This window comes from Hippopotamus amphibius, chromosome 2 (assembly GCF_030028045.1).
Source record: "Hippopotamus amphibius kiboko isolate mHipAmp2 chromosome 2, mHipAmp2.hap2, whole genome shotgun sequence".
NCBI lineage: Eukaryota > Metazoa > Chordata > Mammalia > Artiodactyla > Hippopotamidae > Hippopotamus > Hippopotamus amphibius.
The window spans coordinates 698,062-719,220 of record NC_080187.1 but is presented as its reverse complement, the minus strand read 5'-3'; the positions used below and the strand labels follow the sequence as shown (position 1 = coordinate 719,220).

Below are 21,159 nucleotides of genomic sequence, written 5' to 3'. Positions count from 1 at the left end.
CTTTCTTTTTTTTTTTGTGCAGGGAGGACTTTCTAACCATAAAAATGAAGAAAATGGTCACGAAGGGAACGATGAGCAGGTTCCAGTATATGTCAAGACACAGTAGAAGCGGCAGTAAGAGGCGGCTGACAAGGCGCGGACACAGCCTGCAGGCAGCGTTCCGTGCGGGCCTGGCGCCGCCCGAGACAGCCTCACAAGGCAGACTCGGAAACATGAACACTCTGGTAGAAAAATGCCCCCGAAACGCGCCCACCGTCGGGGAGGGCGGAGCCTCGGCCCAGCAGAGGCTGACGCCGCGCCGACAAAGCCGCCGGTGCCTGACGCTCCTGGCAGCGCCGCGGGGACCACCTGTGACGCGGGCACACAGGGACTGGCGTGCTGCGACCCAGCGCCGCCACTCAGCAGGTGTGCGTGTCGCCCGCCACGGCAGCTACTCATGCCCAGGGCCGGGGGCTCTGAGGAGCTCCGCCTGCGTCCGTGCGCGCTCGTGGCCTCAGAGGGCACCGTGCCACACGGGAAGGGCCCCGGAGTGCGGGCTGGGGGCCCCTCGCCCGGATCAAAGGTGTGTTTCCTCGGGCGAATCTCCATCTGTCTGCCTGTCCATCTGGGACACCCCCCGAGGCCAGGCAGGGTCAGGGGCGGAGGGGAGGGCCCTGGGGAGGAAGAGACAGGGGTGTGGAGGAGGAGACATCCTTGGCCGGGCCCTGCGTGGGTGAGGCCAAGGCCAGGGCCGGGGCTGGTCAGCGGGTCGGCTCTGGAGGGCACCGCAGGGGCCCGGTGCCCGGACGGACGGTCGCCCACTCAGCCTGGTCACTCCTTTGCGATTGGCCTCAGCTGCCCCGCCCGTCTGTGAGACCCTGCAGCCTCTGCGCCCCAAGAAGACGGGCCCCCCGCCCCCCGCCCCTCCTGGGCCGCCCCGTCCACTCAGACCCCCCCGCCGCTGCTTTGCTTCTCCGAGGGCCGGGTTCTCAGCGGGGGCTCCTCCTCCCCGGGGAGCCTCCCTCGACCGCCAGCCTCCGGGCACGCCTGCCCCCTGGCCCTGCACAGCTCGGTGCCCCGCGGCGTCCGCTCCCTCCTCGGCCCTCCCCGAAGCCCTAGGAGAGTGGACCCCAGCCCCCTGGGAGACCCCGGAGTCCAGGAGAGGGGACGGGTCGGGACAAGAAACGGGGGTGAGGGAGGACGGCGGCGGAGCCAGGCCTCGGGGGCCGCCGGGGGCCTCCTGGCAACGGCGATCCCAGGCAGCCCCCCTCCGGGGCTGGGCCGTGCCGCTTCCCCAGGGCGTCCCCGGCGGCTGGGCTGGGGTGGGGGTGGGGGGGGTGTGCCGTGACCAGCCAGTGAGGTCCCCGGGGGAGGGAGCCAGACCCCCGGCAATGAATTCTGACCAGAAGGCAGTGAAATTCCTGGCAGATTTTCACATCAATGGAGGCAGAGCCCCGGTCCACAGCCCCCTGACGCGGAGGCCCCCGGTGAGCTCCCAGGAACTTCCCCGGGTGGGGGGCGAGCTGGGGTGCCGTCGGCACGGGGTGGGGGGGGGGGTGGGCGTCGGGCGGGTGGATGGTGGCGTCCATGTCTCTCGCAGGCCCAGTGCTGCTGTGCTGTCATCGGGCCTGCAGCCAGAACTGGGGGCGACCTGGGACGAGGTGTGGCTCCAGGCGGGCCTCAGGATGCCCACGGGCCCCCTCCGGGAGCCCCCGCCCACCTGCAGCCGGACCTTGAGGGCGCTGTGCGAGGCTGGCCTGGGGAGGCAGGCGGGGGTGGCGGGGGCCCTCCTGGGGGACCCACGCCTAGAGCTTGCTTCCCGCCAGGGCTGGAGCGACGCCCGCCCGTCGTCACCGACCTGGATGTCCCCGGCCCCACCAAGCACCAGGTGCCAGAGGCTTCAGTGCGAGAGTCCTCCCCACACCCCCGCTTCACCATCGGCCGCAGGCACCCCACCCGCGGTGCGTGCCCCCTCCCCAAAACCCCCCACTGTCCGCCCTCACCCACGCAGTGGGTCCAGGGCCACCAGCGCGGTCCCCCACGCATGGTGCTCCCCCCATTGCAGAGGGCGGCGGCCGCAGGGCATGGCACACCATGTGGTTCCAGAGTGAAAGCCCTTTCGCCCAGAAAGCTGACTTCAACCGAGCGCAGAAAGTGCGGGGCCTGCCCGGCAGGTCCTGGGGGGGACGGGTCCCCCGAGGGACGGGCCTGCAGCAGCTTCTACCTGCAGTGGCCGTCGCCTGCCCACTACCAGCCACCCAGCCTGCCTTCCTGCCCGGCCTTCAGCTTCAGGGGCCGCCCCGCCTCCAGGGCCCCTGAGGCCCAAGCCCGTCTGGGGAGGCTGCAGGCCTGGGGTGCGTGGCCACGGGCCCAGCCCCTCCTGCAGACCCCTCCGCCTGTGGGGCACAAGACCGGCCCTGGCTCCAGCACCTGGGACATCCTTCCTGGGTGCCGCCTGCGGGGCCCCTGCCCGCCTGCCTTCTCCACGAGCTGCTCGCCCCAGCTGGCCTCCTGGGTCGGCTCCTGTAAGGAGGTGGGCAGGGCGGGGGGGTGGGGACCGGGGGAGGGGGTGACCGGGGGAGGGGGCAGCACGGTACCTGCACCCACCTGCCCGCTGCAGCCTGCACCCCGGCCCAGCGCCTACAATGTGGACGACTGCTACAGCTTGAGCTTCCTCTCGGCACCGGGGGTGGTCACCCAAGGTGTGCGGCGACCCAAGCACCGTGACACCGGCCCCTTGTGTGCACTCTAGGGCCTGGTGGGTGCAGCTGGTCCTCCCCAGCAGCACATGAAACCCTGGCCTCCCTGGGGGCCTTCCCGGGCCTCGCTCTGGAACCGGTGCCCCCAGCCTGGCCTCCTGACCCTCTGCGTACCCCGCCCCTCATCCACCCTCTTGGCCAGCTGACCCTCTGAGCTGTGCACCCAGCCTGGAGCGCCCACCTGCCCATGCCCTTGCTATATAGAGATGCTGTTGGTTCTCTGGAATGCTGTGGTGTGCTTGGCGGCCTTGCCCGGTGAGCTGGCCTGCAGCTGACCTGCCACGTCTGGCTTTCCCTGGCCAGGGATCCCCCTTCACGTCCCCTTCACTGCTCTCTTCTCTAGGGGGGCTGAGCTGGCGGCCTGAGCCTTCCTGGCCTGGGACAGGATGGGAGGGGCCTGTGGGTAGTGGAGGACACATCCTCCACCTAGCTGTGCCGCCCGGGGAGGGGTCCAGCTGCCAGTCCCCCCAAGGATCAGGCGGCTTGCCAAGCGGAGGAACCGACTGTTGGGGGGGAGGTGGGGGACAGTCAATTGCCATCTTGGGGTGAGGTCAGCCTGCCCAGCCACCAGGTAGGGCCCAGAGGGCCAGCTCCTTAGGGCCTGGTGCCACTTCCGCCTGCACCTGCCCAAAGACCCTGTGAACTCACCCAGGGCTGTGCAGGCCAAGCCGCAGCCAACAGACTCCCTGGGCTTCACCGTGACGGCCCTGCCGCCCGCCCACAGCAGCAGCCTGGCCACTGGACTCCTCACCACCGTGGACCTGCCCACCTACCTAGGGGGTGGCCCCACGACTGCCTCCCTGCAGGGGCCTCTCCTGCAGCTTGTGGTGGCTCTTGTCACTGCACCCATTCCTCCAGGGGTCCTCCGTGTGTCACCCAAGCCCTGGGCTAGGCCCTCTCCTCTGTCTCCCTCTGTCCAAGATCATCCCCTTCAAACAGGCACTGCAAGAGCTGCTCCCATAGTGTTGGCATCACCGCTTTCTGCAGGGAAGCCAGGGACAAGGGAGTCTGAGGGTCACATGCCTGTGACTTCCTCCAGGACTGAACCAAATGGGGGTCAAGCCCCAGCACCCCCCGGGGATCAGCAGTGGGACTGCAGACTGTTGGCCCTGGGCCCTGGGCTGACCAGCTTGGCCAGCGGGCAACAGAGACAGAGCTGTGGTGCTCTGGCCTTGGGAGTCTGGCCCCGGGTGGAGGGACCAGGAGCCCCACTCACGGCTGCACCACCAGCAATCCCTAGGGCTCAAAGCCAGGAGTGGGACCAGCAGGAAGGATGGAGCAATCCCTGCAGCTGGGCTGAGGAGGGCGGGCTTGCTGGAGGCTTTCAAGGATGAGCTAGAGCTTGCTGGGCAGCAGGAGGGGAACTTCTGGCAGAGCAAACCTTGGAAGCCAAGGCACACGGAAAGGGAGAGTGCGATGTTTGGTGTGGCCAAGCTTGGGAGGACCCAGGGCTGATGGGACAGGAGTGGAGCTGGAGGGATGGAGAAACTGCAGAGACCTGCGTGCTGGGTCTGGGGGCTTGCACGCTTAGCCACGGGGAGCCCACGGAGGGCTCAGGGCAGGCAGTGCCCGCGGGCCCTGTACCTGCGTCTTGCACTGCAAGAGATGAGAGACGCCACGGAACCCAGGGCTCACACCTGCAGGGAGCTGGGCTGGACCTCAGCCTGAGGGCCTAACACCTTGGGTGAGGCCGGGGATTAGATGCTCAAGGTGACAAGAGGACAGACATCCTGTGGTGTGATCTTCGTAGGGTTGGACAAGGAGGAAACCAGGTTCCAGGATGCGAGGGGGTCGTGCACCTGGAGGGCGCTGTGAGATCAGCAACAGGATTTTTCAAGGTTATTAAAAGAAAACACACTTGGCTAAAATATCGGTTCCGAATCTCCCGAAGCAGGCCTGCCGGCCGGCGGCACCCCACCCCCGGTGCCCCCTCCCCCAGGCGTCCCGCAGCGCCCCGCCCTCGCGCCCCGCCTACCCGGTCCTGCCGCGCCCGCGGGAGGCAGCGGGCGCCGCGAGGCGGGGCGGGGCCGCGCAGGGGCGGGGCGGGGCTTCGCCGGCGCCCTGCGCGTCACGCTGGCACCGCCTTCGCGCTGGGTCTCTGCCTGGCGCGGGCCGCGGCGCGCCTCCCGGGAACCTCTGCGCGGCGGCGGCGGCGTTTCCGGGGAGCCGGTTGGCGGGCGGACCCGGCGGTGCGGGGCGGAAGTGGGCGGCTGCGGTCCCAGCGGAGCCGCGCGGCGGGCGGGCCGTGGCCGAGCTGGAGGGCGCCGGGGAGCGGAGCTCGGGCGGCCCCCGAGGCCCGGGCGAGCGGACAGCCGCGGGGCCTGCGGCGAGCGCGGCGGCGCCCGGGGAGCGCGGAGGGGATGGGGCGCCGAGCCGGGTCGGGGCCGGGGCCTCGGCCATGTTCGCGGGGCTGCAGGACCTGGGCGTGGCCAACGGCGAGGACCTGAAGGAGACGCTGACCAACTGCACGGAGCCGCTCAAGGCCATCGAGCAGTTCCAGGTGCAGCCGGGGTGGGGGCCGGGGCGCGGGGCCGGCCGCGGGCGGGGTCGCTTGGGAAGGTGGGCAGTGCGCGCTCCCTCCCTCGCGGCCGCTGCGTCTGTGCCCCGGGATGGAGGAACCAGGTGTCCTGAGCTGGGACCACATGGGCGGACATCTGAGTGGCTTCCAGGTTTTGCAGTTCCGGCCGGTGCAGCTGGGAACCTCCTTGTACCTGGCTCCTCGTGTACCCAGGGCATCCGGGGTGCCCGGCAAGGCGGGGCTGCGGCCGAGGTTTCTCTTGTCGTCCGAGGAAGCACAGTCGACCTCTGCTTCCTCAGACGGAGAACGGCGTGCTGCTGCCCTCGCTGCAGTCGGCCTTGCCCTTCTTGGACCTGCACGGGACCCCCCGGCTGGAGTTCCACCAGTCGGTGTTTGATGAGCTCCGGGACAAGCTGTTGGAGCGCGTGTCAGCCATCGCCACGGAGGGGAAAGCGGAGGAGAGGTGAGTGGGCCGCGAGGCGGGCAGCCCCTCCCCAGCGCGCGAGCGGCAGCGCAGCCCTCAGCGGCCCAGCGGCTCCACACGCCCCGACCGCGGAAGGGGCCTCCTGCGGTCGCCGGTGCGGGGCCAGAGAGCTGCTTCTGACTCGGCCCTGTGCTGCTCCCTCAGTGATGCGTCTTTCCAGGTACAAGAAACTGGAGGACCTCTTGGAGAAGAGCTTTTCTCTCGTGAAGATGCCGTCGCTGCAGCCAGTGGTCATGTGCGTCATGAAACACTTGCCCAAGGTAACAGCCGCGGGGCCCGCTCGCTCCCGGGAGGTTTCCTGAGCGGCCTGCCCCACGAAGGGCCGCTCCGGAGCCCGTTCCCCGCGCTGGCTTCTCCCTGAGCCACGCAGAGATGGAAGCTTGGCACAAGCTCTGGGGTGTGGAGCCCTTTCTAGGAAAAAGCTGTTTGTGGTCAGTATGGCTGCGGCCTCTGCCAAGCTCTGGGGGCCACTCACGGGTGCCACGGGTGCTCCTGTCGGCTGGGGCAGGGCTGGATGTGGTCCCTGCTGGGGTGGGGGGGAGGCAGGCTGCTGGCTTGTCCTGAGGGAGACCCCGGGGGCGCCGGTGCGGCTCACAGGTGGCCTGTGGGGTCGTGTAGGTTCCTGAGAAGAAGCTGAAGCTGGTGATGGCGGACAAGGAGCTGTACCGGGCCTGCGCCGTGGAGGTGAAGCGACAGATCTGGCAGGACAATCAGGCGCTCTTCGGCGACGAGGTGTCTCCGCTGCTGAAACAGTACATTGTGGAGAAGGAGAGTGCGCTCTTCAGCACGGAGCTCTCTGTCCTGCACAACTTTTTCAGCCCTTCCCCCAAGACCAGGCGCCAGGGCGAGGTGAGGTGCCAGGGCTGCGTGCAGGGCCTCCCCCCGCTGCTGGAAGGCAGGGCTCCTCTGTGGGGCTGGCGAGGGGCGCTGCCAGCGCTGCACCTGGCTGTGGGTTTTTTTGGTCTTTTCTACGTATTTCGTGCTGGGAGACTTGGCCGGCGTTTTCAGATAAGCTTTCTGTGTCCTCCTTCAGTCCTGGGGATTCTCTTCTGTTTCTGTGTTTCATTTGTTCCTTGCTTCAACACATGCATTTTGGGTGCTGGCTCACTGCCCCAGGCACTTGGCCCCTTCAGGGACCCCTGGGGTACGGGGGCATCTGCCTGGGGTACTGCAGGCTCGTGGGCAGGACTCCACGCAGTAGCCGTCACACGTCGGTCACTGAGAGCTCCGGGGGCGGAGGAGAGCTGCAGAGATGGGAGGCCACAGGGCGAGGTGGGGAAGGGGCAGGGGGGCTGGAGGCCCCCGTGGACGCTTTGACCCTTCCTGGTGAGCTGGGGGCTCTTGGCCTGGTTCCTGGAGGACCCCTCAACTGGGGAGGGAGGTGATGAGAAGAGGCCAGACGCTGGCTGAGGAGCGCTTGATGTGTCGCTGCGTTCTCTCACCCCAGCCTCCTCGCCTGGGGCTGTCTGTGTGCGGTCTAAGGTGGTGTCTTACTGACGTTTTCCCTCAGCCAGTGGTTGGTGGTCGCAGCACCACCTCCTGGACGGGCCGCTGAGTGTGTCAGAGCCCAGCCCGTGTGGCCTCTGCTTTGTCTTGTGGTGGATCCTGGCCTTGGGCCATGGCCCTGCTCCTTCTTCACTCTTTTCTCCAGGCCGAGGGTCCCCCTTGGGGGCCTGGGTCCTTCCTGCTGCCAGTGTAAAGGGAGCGCACGGTGGCGGGTGACAGCGCCCGCCGTCCTCGGGTGGGTCAGGCGTTGGGGCCGCAGTCCTGTGCCCAGCAGGCCCGGCCGTGGTCAGGCTGGGGTGCGTTCCTGCCTCTGTGTCAGAGGTGCCGGTGCGTGGGTGCTGAGGTTCGGGCGGTGCCCTGGGCCTGCCCCGCTCGCTGGTCCCGAGGCCTGCTGGGGGCTCCTCGGCAGCGGCCCTGGAGGCGGGCTGCCGTCCTGCGGACCGCCCCACCCGCTGCTCCCACCTGTTGGGCTGCCCTGGCATCTGTCACCCCAGGTGGCCCCACGCATCCTCATGGCCCGTGCGCCCCAAGCGGGTCCCCTCCTGTTGGCTGCCGCCGCGGCAGGAGCCTCCCAAGCGGGGCAGGGTGCGGGGGGGCTGGTGGCTGCCGGGGGAAGTCGGGAGGGGCGGCCGCAGCGGGGCTTGACCAGCCGCTGAGCGTGGTGGGGCCGCGCGTCCTCCTCTGGGCCCGAGTCCCCCTCCACCGGCGGCCCCGGCGGCTCTGGCGGAGTCTGGAGCCCGGGCTGAGGGCCTCTCGGAGGAGCTGCCGGGGCCCGGTGGGTCCACCTTAAAGACCAGCAGCGTCAGCGCCCAGCGCGAGTTTATGTCGCGTGAAGGAGGGGCCATGGCCCCGCGTGGGGAGGGCGGGCGGCGCGTGAGGCCGCTGCTGTGCCGCAGGTGGTGCGGAGGCTGACGCGGATGGTGGGCCGCAGCGTGAAGCTCTACGACATGGTCCTGCAGTTCCTGCGCACCCTCTTCCTGCGCACCCGCAACGTGCACTATTGCACTCTGCGCGCCGAGCTGCTCATGTCCTTGCACGACCTGGACGTTGGCGACATCTGCTCCGTGGACCCCTGCCACAAGGTGGGCGCCCGCCCCGTCCCCGTCGCCCTCCCCCTCGGCCTCTCCTTCCCTCCCCTTGGACGTGGGGGCTGGTCCCGGCCCCTGGGCTCTGCCCGGGCCCCTCTGCTTCCTGTGCCCACGCGGCTGGGGGACCGTGGTGTCCCCGGGCGCCTGACCCAGAGCCCGCGCCCTGCGTCTCCCTCACTGGGCCACGCTGTCCCTCCCCCCGCCCCGTCCAGTCGTTCCCGGGCCTCTGCCCTCCCCCCGCCCCGGAGCTTGGGGGCTGCTCACTGGCGAGCTCTGCGTCCGGAGCAGGGCTCCCTGCACCGCCCTGGTAGACAGCGTGCCCTCCCAGGGGCTCCGCCGTGTCGCGCTCTGAGAGTGCACTGCTCACCCCCACAGCGGGGGCCCTGCAGAGGCCCACTTCGGAACAAAACACCCATTTTGCCTCTTTCTTGCACCGCCTGTCCTGTGGGGATGCGCGCCCTTGGGCCTGCTTCCTTTGTGCGGTCCGTTCCTGGCTCCAGGGCGGGTCCCAGCCACTCGCGGTGGGGGTTCTGGTGCCCACGCACGGCGCAGGCAGTGGCGGGCGCTGCCTGGAGGCTGCGGTCTCTGGCCGAGCCCTGACCGCGCCTCCTCCCCGCAGTTCACCTGGTGCCTGGACGCTTGCATCCGAGAGCGGTTCGTGGACAGCAAGAGGGCCCGGGAGCTGCAGGGCTTCCTCGACGGAGTGAAGAAGGGGCAGGAGCAAGTCCTGGGGTGAGGGTCAGCCTCGCGCGGGGTCCTGTCCCCGGGCGTCTGGACAAGCGTGCCGCGGCCGCCGTCGTGAGTGGCGGTCTCTTGCAGTGTGTTTTAGGAGGGCTGCCTGCCGCCCGTGCCCACGGCTGAGAGACTCGGCTGCTGGGGTGAGGCCGTCGCTATCTTGGGCGAGCTGGGCGCCCGGGCTGAGGCTCTGGTGTCTGCAGCCGCGTGGGGCCCGCCTGTGAGCTGAGAGGCCCGCTGCATCCGGAGGTGGTGGGGTCTGACTCCCGGCGAGGCCCTCTCTGGGTGGGCTCCACCGCCCGCGTCCCAGCCCCTTCTTTCCGGAATTCTCGGTGGGAACCTGACTCAGTGAATGGCGTCTGGGTCAGGTTCTCAACCAAAGTCGGACCTTAAGTGTTTAAAAAAGTGGTCGACTGCTTAGTTTGTTGAGTAAGTTAAAGACAAGGTACGAACCTTGAGGTCTTGGGGAGAGGTCCCGAGGGGGCGGGCTTGCTCTGTGCGGAAGGGCCATTTCCCGGGGTCCGTGGCTGACGCAGCGGGCGCGTCCTCGCAGGGACCTGTCCATGATCCTGTGTGACCCCTTCGCCATCAACACCCTGTCCCTGAGCACGGTCAGGCACCTGCAGGAGCTGGTGGGCCAGGAGACGCTGCCCAGGGTGAGTGCGCCCGGCCGGCCGCACGCTGCCTTCTGGGGGGCACGTGGGTATGGACCCGCATCCAGCCGGCCCTGGCGGGGGGCGGGGGGGGGGGGCGGCGGTCCCGCCGGGCAGACCTGCTGGCGCGCGTGGTCGGGGCCGGAGGCTCAGGTGCCACGGCGGAGGCCTGCGTGTCCCCGCAGGACAGCCCGGACCTGCTCCTCCTGCTGCGGCTGCTGGCGCTGGGCCAGGGGGCCTGGGACATGATCGACAGCCAGGTCTTCAAGGAGCCCAAGATGGTACCTCCGGCGGGCTCCTTCCCACGGCCGTCTCCAGGGGCCCCGGGGTGGCGCTGGGGGAGGCGGGGGGGAGGGCGGGCCCCCGGGCCCACGTCCGGAGGAAGGGGCCGCGGGGCAGGGACGGCGGGACAGCTCTCAGGCCTCCGCCCCAGGAGGTGGAGCTGGTCACCAGGTTCCTGCCCACGCTCATGTCCTTCGTGGTGGACGACCACACCTTCAACGTGGACCAGAAGCTCCCGGCCGAGGAGAAGGCCCCGGTCACGTACCCGAACACGCTGCCGGAGAGCTTCACTAAGTACGGGCCGCGGGCGCCGGGCGGGGGGCCCCTCGGGCGTCCTGGGGCTGATGGCGCCGGGGCGCAGGTTCCTGCAGGAGCAGCGCATGGCTTGCGAGGTGGGGCTCTACTACGTGCTGCACATCACCAAGCAGAGGAACAAGAACGCGCTGCTGCGCCTGCTCCCGGGGCTGGGTGAGTCGCGGGGCGGCCGGGCTCAGCTGCGTCCTCCGTGGACGCCCTCTGCTCTCGCCGCAGCCCACGTTTGCAAAGGGCCGCCTTAATCTCTTCCTAACCGGGTGTGGGGCGTGGAGCCCCTCCAGTCCTGAGACCATCGAGGGAGCCCCAGTCTGAGGCAGTGAAGAGGCCACTTTCCCTGGGAACCTTGCTCTGCGTGTGCGTGGGTGTGTGGTGGCGGCGGGAGTGCTGCAAGCCGGGAAGACGAGGGAGGGGTCTGAGTGGACCCCTTCAAGAGTAGGCTGCAGGTCGCGTCGGGGAGAAGGGGCGTCTGGGAGTGCCTGGCCTGCCCGCCGCACAGCAGGTCCTGGGCCTCTGCGGGCTCAGGCCCCGTCTGGGGCGTCGTGGCTTCCGCGAGAAGACCCCCCCCTTCACTTGCCAAGCGTGCGCCTGGGTCATTGACGTGCTGACGATGGTGCATGTTGTTTCCCGACTTTTCTGTCTGGAGGAAGCGGCCTGTTGTGGATGTTGGTTTCTAGCCTGTCACCACCTAACTGATCAGCAGGAACTTGTTCTCACGGTTCTGGGGCTCAGAAGCCTGCAGTGAGTCCCCCAGGGGTGGCGTCAAGGTGTGGGCAGGACTGGCTCCTCCTGCAGCTCCAGGAGGAGCCCCTCCTTGTCTCCTCCAGCTTCCAGGAGCTGCAGCTGTGGCTCCTGGCCACTTCACAGCTCAGCCATCCAGCCTCTCCCGTCCTCCTGCCTTCCTCTCCTAAGGGCCCCGTGATGACTGTGGGCCCCCCCGGGGCGTGCGGGACCATCCTCTGTCCCGGGGCCCCACCCCACTCGGGTGGCGCCTTCACAGGCTCCGGGATCAGCCATGGAGGTCTCAGGGGTGGTAGCTTGTCTGTCTGTTTTGGAGGCTTCCAGGAGCACAGTCCTGAAGGAGCTTGGTTCGCCTCATTCTTTCTACTCATTTATGAGCTTCTGTATCCTTTTTACTTTTAAGAGACTTTATTTTTTATTTTGTTTTTAAATTTATTGGCTGCATTGCGTCTTTGTTGTGCGCGGGCTTTCTGTAGTTGCGGCGAGCAGGAGTACTCTTCATTGCAGTGCACGGGCTTCTTACTGCAGTGGCTTCTCTTGTTGCAGAGCACAAGCTCTAGGTGCATGGGCTTCAGTAGTTGCGGTGCATGGGCTCAACAGTTGTGGCTCCTGGGCTCTAGAGTGCAGGCTCAGTAGTTGTGGTGCATGGGCTTAGTTGCTCTGAGGCACGTGGGATTTTCCCAGACCAGGGCTCGAACCTGTGTCCCCTGCATTGGCAGGCAGATTCTTAACCATTGCGCCATGAGAGAAGCCCCCCCCTTTTAAATTTTATTTATTTTTATTTATTCATTTTTTGGCTACGTTGCGTCTTCGCTGCTGTGCATCGGTTTTCTGTAGCTGCGGTGAACAGAGGCTACTCTTTGTTGTGGTGCGTGGGCTTCTCATTGTGGTGGCTTTTCTTGTTGTGGAGCACGGGCTCTAGGCGTGCAGGCTTCAGTAGTTGCAGCATATAGGCTCAGTAGTTGTGGCGCACAGGCTCTAGAGTGCAGGCTCAGTAGTTGTGGCCCACGGGCTTATTTGCTCCGCGGCATGTGGGATCTTCCAGGACCAGGGCTTGAACCCATGTCCCCTGCACTGGCAGGTGGATTCTTAACCACTGCGCCACGAGGGAAGGCCCTGTATCCTTCTTGTTTAATCTCATCTGTAGAAACGGGATGTCCTGCGAGGCAGGACCATCAGTGTCTCGCAGCCGTGAGCCGCCACCTAGGGGGCTGGGGTGCAGGCCTTCGTTCACATCCAGGGAGAGCGGTCTCGTCCTCTGGTGCTACTAGTAGGTTCTAGTAGGGATGGATGTCGGCTTTTTAAATTCTCTTTACTTTTAAACTATTCTTTGGTGGGAGTTTAAACCAAAGTAAAGAACACAGGGTGGTGAAACCCCGCGCCCACCGCCCTCCTGCACGGGGGTCCACGTGCTGCCGCCATCCCCTCAGCAGTGGGCTGGACGTGAGCCCAGACCCCCAGCAGAGCAGCTCGGAACAGCCCGGCAGGTTGTCTTCATAGGAGATGGACTCTTACAAACCACGACCTTGGTGTGTGGTTAGTGGGGGTCCAGGTCCCAACAGTGGCCACGTTTCCCCAGTTGTCATATAATGTTTCTATGCAGATGGTCTGTTCCAGTCAGGAGTCAAACAAGGGCCTCCCTTCGTCTGGCTCCTCCGGCTGCCTCTCAGGTCTCGCGGTCTAGAGCCACATGGGGTTTGTTGGGGGAACCAGGGCATTTGTTCCCTGGTCGGCACTTTGCTGGCAGCGAGACCCCGGGCAGCTGTGTGGCAGGCGTGCGCCTCAGACGGATCTGGTGGGGTTGCGGCTCCTGCTGCGTCAGGGGCTCGGTGGCTCAGGTGGCAGTGTTTCCGCGGTCACAGCTCCCTGTCGGTGTTTCTGTAGCAGCTGCTGTGCCTGCCCGCGAGCACTCGGCAGCCCTGTCGCCAGTGATTGGTGCGATCTGCGGGTCGTTACTTTCGCCGTCTCTGTCTCCTGAGGTTTGATGGCTGTGACTTCAAAAAAAGAAGGCCCGTTTGCTCCGTTCTCTCCTCTAGAGCCCCGCGGTCTGGTGGACTCGCCGGGGCCGGCCCTCTGCCCTCGTGTGTCTTCTCTAGTTACTGGCCTGCTCAGGTGTTCCTCTGCCGGAGTCCACGTCATCCCAAGCCTGCTGGGCCCTGGAGTGCCCCCCCCCACCCCCCCCCCGCCCTGCTTAGGCCCAGATGCCCCAGCCTCCCCCTTCCAGGCCCAGGTTCTGGCTCTCAGGCCCGGGCCGGGGAGCTGGGCGTCGGGCACGTGGGGCGACGCCTGCTGTGCTTGCAGTGGAGACCTTCGGCGACCTGGCGTTCGGCGACATCTTCCTGCACCTGCTCACGGGCAACCTGGCGCTGCTGGCGGACGAGTTCGCCCTGGAGGACTTCTGCAGCAGCCTCTTCGATGGCTTTTTCCTCACCGCCTCCCCGAGGTGCCCGTCCTCTTGGTCCACATCCTCAGAGGGGTCGGGGGGCCGGACACAGCTGGGGGGTGGGGTGGGAGGGCACTGCAGCACAGCCGCGGCCTCTTCCAGGAAGGAGAACGTGCAGCGGCACGTGCTGCGGCTCCTCCTGCACCTGCACCACCGGGTGGCCCCCGCCAGGCTGGAGGCGCTGCAGAAGGCGCTGGAGCCCTCGGGCCAGGTGGGCGCCCTCCCCTGCCCTCCCGCAGCCCCAGGCTGCACTGCCTGGCTGGCCTGGTGGCCTGATTTTGTGTGTGTGTGTGTCTGTGTGTGTGTGTGTGTGTCTGTGTGTGTGTGTGTGTGCGCGCGCGCGCTCTGGGCCTGCCCTGAAAGCACACGCTTGCCCACTCTCCCCACGCAGAGCGGAGAGGCAGTGAAGGAGCTGTACTCCCAGCTCGGGGAGAAGCTGGAGCAGCTGGACCATCGGAAGCCCAGCCCGGCCCAGGCCGCAGAGACCCCAGCCCTGGAGCTGCCCCTCCCCACGGTGCCCGCCCCGGCTGTGCTCTGAGGCTGCCGCCTGGGGCTGCTCCGGTGGAGAGTGGGAGCCCGGGAGCCCGTCTCTCCTGGCGGTGGACTGACTGTTCCCGGCCCTGGGGGTGGGCCGGGCGGAGACCCCGGGGCTGTCCTGTGGGCAGGGCGCCCTGCTCTGCACCTGCCTCAGCCTCACCCGCAACTGGTTCCTGGGAGGTGTGCGCCCCCCGCGTGAATGGGACCCGTGTCCCTGCCGCTCACGGCCCCGGCCGGCCGGCTCCCCGGAGCGCAGGCCCTGCCCCACGTCTGCCTGGCCCCTCACGCTCCCACAGCGCGGGGAGCTGCTCGCCTGTTCCTCCTCGCCTTGCGGGTTTCCACTGCTGACGGCCGGGCAGACAGGCAGTAGCTGGGCTTAGGAAAAGGTGACCTGTTTTCCTGAGGCTGGAGGGGAAGAGGTCGTGCCAGCAGGTTGGCGCAGACTGGCAGAACCACGGAGCTGGCTGGGGGCAGCGGCGTCTGCACGTGGAGCCCAGCTCTCTCCAAGGAGCACCTCCCTCTGCCGACAGCCCCGGTGCAGCCGGCGTGGGGAGGAAAGCCCCGCCGCTCGCTGCCTCCATCTGCCCTCAGGGTGAGGGAAGCCTGGTGGGCCCCACCAGGCCGGGGTCGGCTGTTGCTCACGGTGAGACGTTCACTTTTGTGAATAAAAGGCGTTTTGGAAAACCCAGCAGGTGAGCTGTCTGTGTGCGTGCCCAGGGCTGGTTGCCGTGCGGGCTGGCGAGCGCGTTCCGGGCGCGGCTCTCTGGGCACAGCCTGGGTGCCCAGCCCCACCCGGGGCAGCAGTGCTGGATGCCGAGGCCTGGGGCTGGCTGCGCTCGGGGCTGCAGGACCCGCCACGGTCAGCCCCGGGTGGGCGTCAGTGCCCCCCCAGCACGGACGTGTTGCTGAGGGGCGGGCGTGCGGGGGGCTCTGTGATCTGGACAGGCGCGGCTCTGCCGGCGTCGGGGAGGGGCCGGGGCAGGTGGCCACTGAGGGAGGCAGCGACCTGGGGGTCTGGGCGTTGGCGGTCAGGAGCCCGTGTGTGCGCTGACGGGAACGACAAGGAGGGAACCGTGGACGGGGCGTCGGGACGGCGGGGGTGTCACTGAGCGGGCGAGGGGGGCAGCGCCTGGTCCTCGCAGGCCCCGCGGGAGCGGCACGTGCTCGGGGAGGGGGCGGGTCTGGGGGCGCAGGCGCCGGGGCTCCCCTTCCAGCTGCTGCTTTTCCTCCAGGAAGCAGGCAGCCAGGTCCTGGGCTGGGAGGCAGGACGGGGCAGAGGTGGGGCCAGGGAGAGGATGAGGAAGGAACTGGGCCAGGGGAGGAGCGAGGGCCTGGACGGGACCCGCCTGACCCACCTGAGGCTCACGGTCAAGGAGGACAGAGCCCGGTCAGTGAGGCCAGCCTCCTCCAGCCCGGACGAGGGGATCAGAGACCCGACACCCCGGTGGGTGGGGGCTCGGCGGCTGGAGGGCGTGAGCGGCGCGGACGGGGTGGGGGTGGGGGGCTGCGCAACGAGGAACCCCAGGGGGGCCGGCGGGAGGGGACACGGAGCTCAGGGACCCTCGGGGGCCGGCAGAGGGGTGGGGGGCGGGCAGCCAGGTGAGGGGTCTGCAGAGACCAGGTTGAAGACATGGACCTGCATTCGGGGCTGGGGACGAGGGCTGGATGGGGTGCGGGCTGGAGGGAGGGGTGGGCGTGCTCCCCGGAGGGAGGGTATGGGTGCGGTGGGGTCCATCCTGAAGGGTGGGGGGAGGTGGGCCCCCTTCGCCCCGGAGGTGGGGAGGAAAGTGCAGGGCAGGCGGGCATCAGCCCCGGGCTCCGGTTCACGCCCGGCCCTGCTGGGTGGCCCTCTCAGCACAACGTTCTCGACTCCCCCCCACCCCACGTCCCAGCCCGCTCCTCGCCCCGGGACTGGGCGCTCGACCCCAGAAGGTGTGGCGGGCCAGCATTTGGCAGAAGCAGCTGCTGGCTGGTTGGAGACCGGCCAGGCCCTCCCCCCCCCCCCCCGGCGCCCCCACGCACCTTTTCCTGCATCTGCCCTTCAAGGTCCACTGGGGTCCTCTCGTGTCAGCAGACGTGTGGAGACTATAGGAAGCCTGAAGACCCCGAAGGCCCCCACCCCCATGCCAGGGCCACGGGGCACCAGCAGAGGCCTGGACAGACATGTGCTGGTCCCAGGAAGGCCTGGGCGGGGGCCACCTGCTGGGTGAGGCCCAAGGGGTCCCTAAGCACCCGGCCCAGCACAGAGAGGGGCAGCGGGTCCCGGGAAGCCAGGCCCATGGCCGGAGAAGCAGTGGTGTCTCAGGGATCCTGGCAGAGGGCACGGGACACACACGTGGCAGGCAGGACCCCACATTCTGGGGAGCACGGGGACCCCCAAGCCCACGAGCAGCATGTCCCTGATGCAGGGCGCACAGGGAGTGCAGGGAAGCGAGGGGTGGATGGATGGAGGGCTGGGCAGAGCGGCCCGTGTGGGCAGAGGTGTGTGTGGAGGGTGCGGGTCAGGGAGGCCGGCAGGATGGGGGCCGTGGGCAGGACAGAATCCGGGAGGAATCAGGAGTGCCAGTGCCCGCGGGACACGGGCCCAGAGCCAGGACTGGTGTGGGGGCATCACTGGTTGGCAGACCCCCTCCAGGGCTGGGCCGGCCGTGGAGGGCGATCCGGGCAGGCCAGTCTGCGCAGAGATGGGCATGGGGGTGGGGGCAGGGCTCCTGAAGCTGGTGGCGGGGAAGGGCCCAGGGTCTCCATCTACAAACTCTTGGCCCAAGTTCTTTCTAAATTTGCTCTCTGACCAGGGCCCCGAGCCATGCGTGGGGGTCTTCCCCCAGTTCTAGAATTTCTGTCCCAGGGTGTGCTGCCCTGTCCTGGGGGCGGGGGGAGGCTCTAGGCTGGGGTACAGGGGAAGACAAAGAGGAAGACGGGTGGGACGTGATGGAGCCCAGGAAATGAGCCCTACTCTGTGGGCCCCCAGATTGGGCTTGGGGGAGGGGAAGAGGGGGAAGGGTTGGAGGACCCCCTGCTAGGAGTGAACCCTGCCTGGCCCCCGGGCTCCTGTTAACAGGGAGCCTGGACACACCCATCCCCCTCTCCGTGGGCCCTGCGGTGGCCGGTGTGTGGGTGTGTATCAGGTGCAGGAGATGTCCCTGGGGAGGTGGGGGGCCATGGAGGGCAGACAGAGGGACAAGGGTATGTGGGACCCCAGAGAGCTGATGCCCTCAGCCTCACCAGGTGTCCTGGGCCTGGGCTGAGTCAGGAGGGCTGGGAGGGTTGAAGGGTAGGTGACCCACCAGCCTGGGGACCTGGGCGAGCCAGCCAGGCCTCCCCCTCTGGCGCCTCCGTCCAGCCTAAGTCCCGCCCGCGCCGCACCCCTGACTCACTTCCTTTGCAAAGAAGCGGAAACCTCCCCAGCGCTTCCTCCGCTCCGGACACTCCCTGGGGACCGCAGGTGTCGCTGACCCTCCGAGCCTGAGCTGACCCAGTGAGGCCCCTGACCCTACCCTGACCCTCCCCAGGAAGCCAGCCCTTTCTGCTTCCTGAGTGGCAGACCCCAGCCTCTGGCGTGGGCAGGGGCCGCCCTGGGGGCCGGCGAGAGCCTGACCTGACGGCTGCAGGTACTGGGCAGGGCCGGGGGCATCCACCCCACCTTCCTCTGTCTCCTCGGCGGCTTTATCCCTCCTTCTCCCGGTCTTGTCTTTCTGACCATCTTTTCACCCCACCCCCACCCGTCTCTAGGGGGCCCCCTCCCCCCTACTCCATTAGTGTGTCTACTGGGGGGCTGCTGGTAAGATCCTAGTTTTGGGGCAGGCGGGCTGGGCTCAGCTTGGGGACAGGGCTGGGGCCCATTCGGAAAGCAGAAGTTCCAGGCAGACCCCCCCCCCCCCCACCCCCGCCCCGCCAACCCGTGTTCGTGGGGGAGGGGCACATCTGAACTCCGGGGGTGCTCGGGCCTCTGCTTCCCATGGCCCGTTCTAGGGACCGGAGGGCCCCCGGCGCCCGGCAGTCGAGCTGCGGCAGGGGCAGGGTCCGGCCTTGACCTTGCTTCACCCCTAATTGGCGCCTGGTCGGCACCGACTCCTCCTCCAGGAAGCCGGGCGCCCGGCCGCTCGATAAGCTGCGCCCCCCCACCCCCACCCCCACCCCCCTGCAGCCACTTCCTCAAGGCTCGAGGCTGTTTATGCGAGGACCCAAGGGATTTGCATAGGGGCCCCGCGGGGAGCCGCTTCCTGGTCGGAGCGCGGCGAGGCCGGACCGGGCTCCGGCCTCGGGGCAGCGGGTCGCGCTCCGGGGGGCCTCGCGGGGGTGGGGGGTGGGGGGTCACGGGGAGGGGTCTCGGTCGGCCGGGCGGAAGTCTGGAGACCGTCCCCGTCTTCCTGTTGCAGGGAGGGTGACCTGCATGCCAAGCGCCGCCCCTGCGCCATGGACCGCGGCCAGCCCAGCCCGCAGCCCGCGGCCGCGGCCCCCGCCGCCGCCGGCCCGAGCATGATCGCGCCCGTGCGCGCCGTGGTCCGCCTGCGCAGCCGCGTGCGCCTCCTGCGCAGACGGCGCGTCCTGCCGCCGGCCGCGGGGCCGGACTCCGGGCCAGAGGCGCCGCGCGCGGACCCGGGCCAGCCGCGGGTCTTCACCTTCGACGGCCCGGCGGAGCTGGCCTCGAGGCCGCCGCGCAAGAAGCGCCGGCGCAGCCGGGTGGTGCTCTACCCGGAGTCCTTGCGCAAGTGCCGGCCGCGCGCGGAGCGCCGGAGCCGCGCGCAGCGCTGCCTGTTGCTGCTCGTGGCCATCGTGGGCTTCCAGGTGCTCAATGCCATCGAGAACCTGGACGATAACGCGCTGCGCTACGACCTCGACGGGCTGGAGAAGGCGCTGCAGCGCGCCGTGTTCGGCCAGCCGGCGGCCGTGGCGCGCATCGTGGCCCTGCTGAGGGACTACCTGGCCACGCACGTGCACGGCCGCCCGCTGCTCCTGGCGCTGCATGGGCCCAGCGGCGTGGGCAAGAGCCACGTGGGACGCCTGCTGGCGCGCCACTTCCGCGCGGTGCTGGAGGACGGCGCGCTCGTGCTGCAGTACCACGCGCGGCACCACTGCCCCGAGCCGCGCGCCGCGGACGACTGCCGCGAGGAGCTGGCGCGGCGCGTGGCCGACGTGGTGGCGCGAGCCGAGGCGGAGGAGAAGACCCCGCTCCTGGTGCTGGACGACGTGGAGCTGCTGCCGCCGGCGCTGCTGGACGAGCTGCACGGCCTCCTGCAGCCGCAGCGGGCGCACCGCTTCCACAACGCCATCTACGTGCTCCTCAGCGGCGCTGGCGGCGAGGAGGTCACGCGCTTCGTGCTGCAGAACGCGTCCCGCGCGCTGGCCCTGCGCGCAGACGGCGCCCCCGCGGCCGCGGCACAGGCAGAGGAGGAGCTGCGCGCCCGCCTGAGCGCGCTCCTGGTCCGCGAGCACCCTCTGTGGCAGGCCGCAGCCATCGTGCCCTTCCTGCTGCTGGACAGGCGGGACGTGGTCAGCTGCTTCCGGGACGAGATGGCCGGGGAGGGCTTCTTCCCCGAGCAGGCGCGCGCCGAGCTCCTGGCCGCGCAGCTCAGCTACTACCGCGTGGCCGGCCGCGAGTTCGCTGTCACTGGGTGCAAGCAGGTGGTGGCCACGGTGAACCTCTTGTAGCGCAGGCGCGGCCGGACGCAGAGGACGCCCGTGGGCGCGACGGGACGTTGGGTGGGCGGTGGCCGTTGGAGGGAGGGGACCCTGTGGATTTGCGCCGGGCCTCTGAGGCCCCGAATAAATCTGCCAGTGGTCCCTGGCCGGTTCACGCTGGGACCCGGGGGGGCCGGTGGGGCTGGGTCAGCTCTGAGCTCCTCTGCCCATCCCAACCCCCTCAGAGCCCGGAGCTGCCACCTGCTGGTCCTTCATTCGGCCTGCATCCTTCAGCGCCATGCGCCCCACAGGGCCGGCACCCCAGGGCTGGGCAGCGTGTCCCCGTGGTGCAGAGGGTGGATGACCGCAGGGAGGGTGAGCAGACCCCAGGGTCACACAGCTGGTCCCCTGCAGAGTTGGACGTGACCACGACTCTCTAGGGTGCCTGCAGCAGCCTCACACACTCACTCACACGGACCCCCACTCCCCACCCGCTCACCCTGGGGGCCTGAAGTCCTAGGTGCTTCTCCACTGTAAGAAACACGGTCTGCCTGGACTTCTCATGGCCCCTTGGGCCCAGGAGATCCCCGGGAGGCAAAGGGATGGGTGGGGGGCTGGAATTCCCTAAATGCGCTGAAAGGGGGACTCTCTGGGTGACAGCAGTAGGATGTGGGCCCAATTGGGGACCCTGACGTCTCAGACTCCCCATCCTGCCCACCAGGGTGCTGAACTCGGGCGAGACCTCTGAGTAGAGGCCCCTTACACTCGACGGCAGCGGTGCAGAACCCTGACGCCCACTGCCTCCCAGGCCTGGGGTGGGGCTCACGCCTGCCATCCTGGCTCCTCCCAGGCCTCGCGGGCGGGGAGCGGGCCTGCAGGAGCCATGCTGGCTGCCTGGGGCACGGAGAGCGCCAAGCTTTGGGGCACCCCCTGTGCCGGCCTCCCAAGGGGGGCAGGGTGGTTTCCATGCTGTCACTTGGTGGGCATGTGGGTCAGCCTGGCCCAGCCCACCCTGGGGGAGGGCGCAGCCTGGGAGATGGGGGGATGGGAGCCCAACTGGGGGCAACAGCACATCCCAAGGTGGGGCCGCGGGGAGGGCTGGTCGGGGTGGAGGCACCTGCAGATGAAGCGGGCTGTACCCGGAGCTCCAGGCCCCCTACCTCCGAGCTCAGCCCGACCCCTGCCCTCCTGAGACTCCAAGGACCACAGGGGCTGGTGTCTCTAGAGCCTCTGGCAGAGCCCCCTCCCTGCCATCCATTCTCGTCGTGGTGGCTGCAGACCTGGATGGGCCGAGGTCTTGTTGGGGAGAGGAGTCCACCCTGGCAGAGGGAAGCGGCTGGCCCACCAAGCCACCACGCAGTCCCTGGGTCCGGACAGGAAGGGTGGCAGGGGGTACGTCCTGCCCAGAAAGGCCGGGTTCCTCCCAGCTCCGGGGCTCCCTGGGGGCTGCGGGCAATGGCCAGTTCGCAAGATGGTTCTAAACCAGGAGCCAGACCTGAA

The 21,159-nt window shown here is 68.5% G+C and overlaps 3 protein-coding genes across 3 annotated transcripts; all 3 read left to right on the top strand.

Moving 5' to 3' along the window:
* The first annotated feature begins 1,370 nt into the window (after positions 1–1,370).
* Positions 1,371–2,731, top strand: STPG3 (sperm-tail PG-rich repeat containing 3). Its single transcript, XM_057725182.1, has 5 exons — positions 1,371–1,725; positions 1,806–1,940; positions 2,045–2,133; positions 2,210–2,512; positions 2,600–2,731. The coding sequence occupies exons 1-5, from the start codon at positions 1,371–1,373 to the stop codon at positions 2,729–2,731; spliced, it is 1,014 nt and encodes a 337-aa protein (XP_057581165.1).
* Positions 2,732–4,914: 2,183 nt separating this feature from the next.
* On the top strand, positions 4,915–14,719 carry NELFB (negative elongation factor complex member B). The gene is made up of 13 exons (XM_057724147.1): positions 4,915–5,238; positions 5,556–5,719; positions 5,901–6,000; positions 6,359–6,589; positions 8,143–8,328; positions 8,954–9,066; positions 9,623–9,725; positions 9,908–10,003; positions 10,156–10,298; positions 10,366–10,472; positions 13,359–13,500; positions 13,603–13,711; positions 13,892–14,719. The coding sequence occupies exons 1-13, from the start codon at positions 5,137–5,139 to the stop codon at positions 14,036–14,038; spliced, it is 1,743 nt and encodes a 580-aa protein (XP_057580130.1). The 5' UTR covers positions 4,915–5,136; the 3' UTR covers positions 14,039–14,719.
* Positions 14,720–17,461: 2,742 nt separating this feature from the next.
* Positions 17,462–20,144, top strand: TOR4A (torsin family 4 member A). The gene is made up of 2 exons (XM_057724109.1): positions 17,462–17,648; positions 18,417–20,144. The coding sequence occupies exon 2, from the start codon at positions 18,454–18,456 to the stop codon at positions 19,687–19,689; it is 1,236 nt and encodes a 411-aa protein (XP_057580092.1). The 5' UTR covers positions 17,462–17,648; positions 18,417–18,453; the 3' UTR covers positions 19,690–20,144.
* Positions 20,145–21,159: the final 1,015 nt, after the last annotated feature.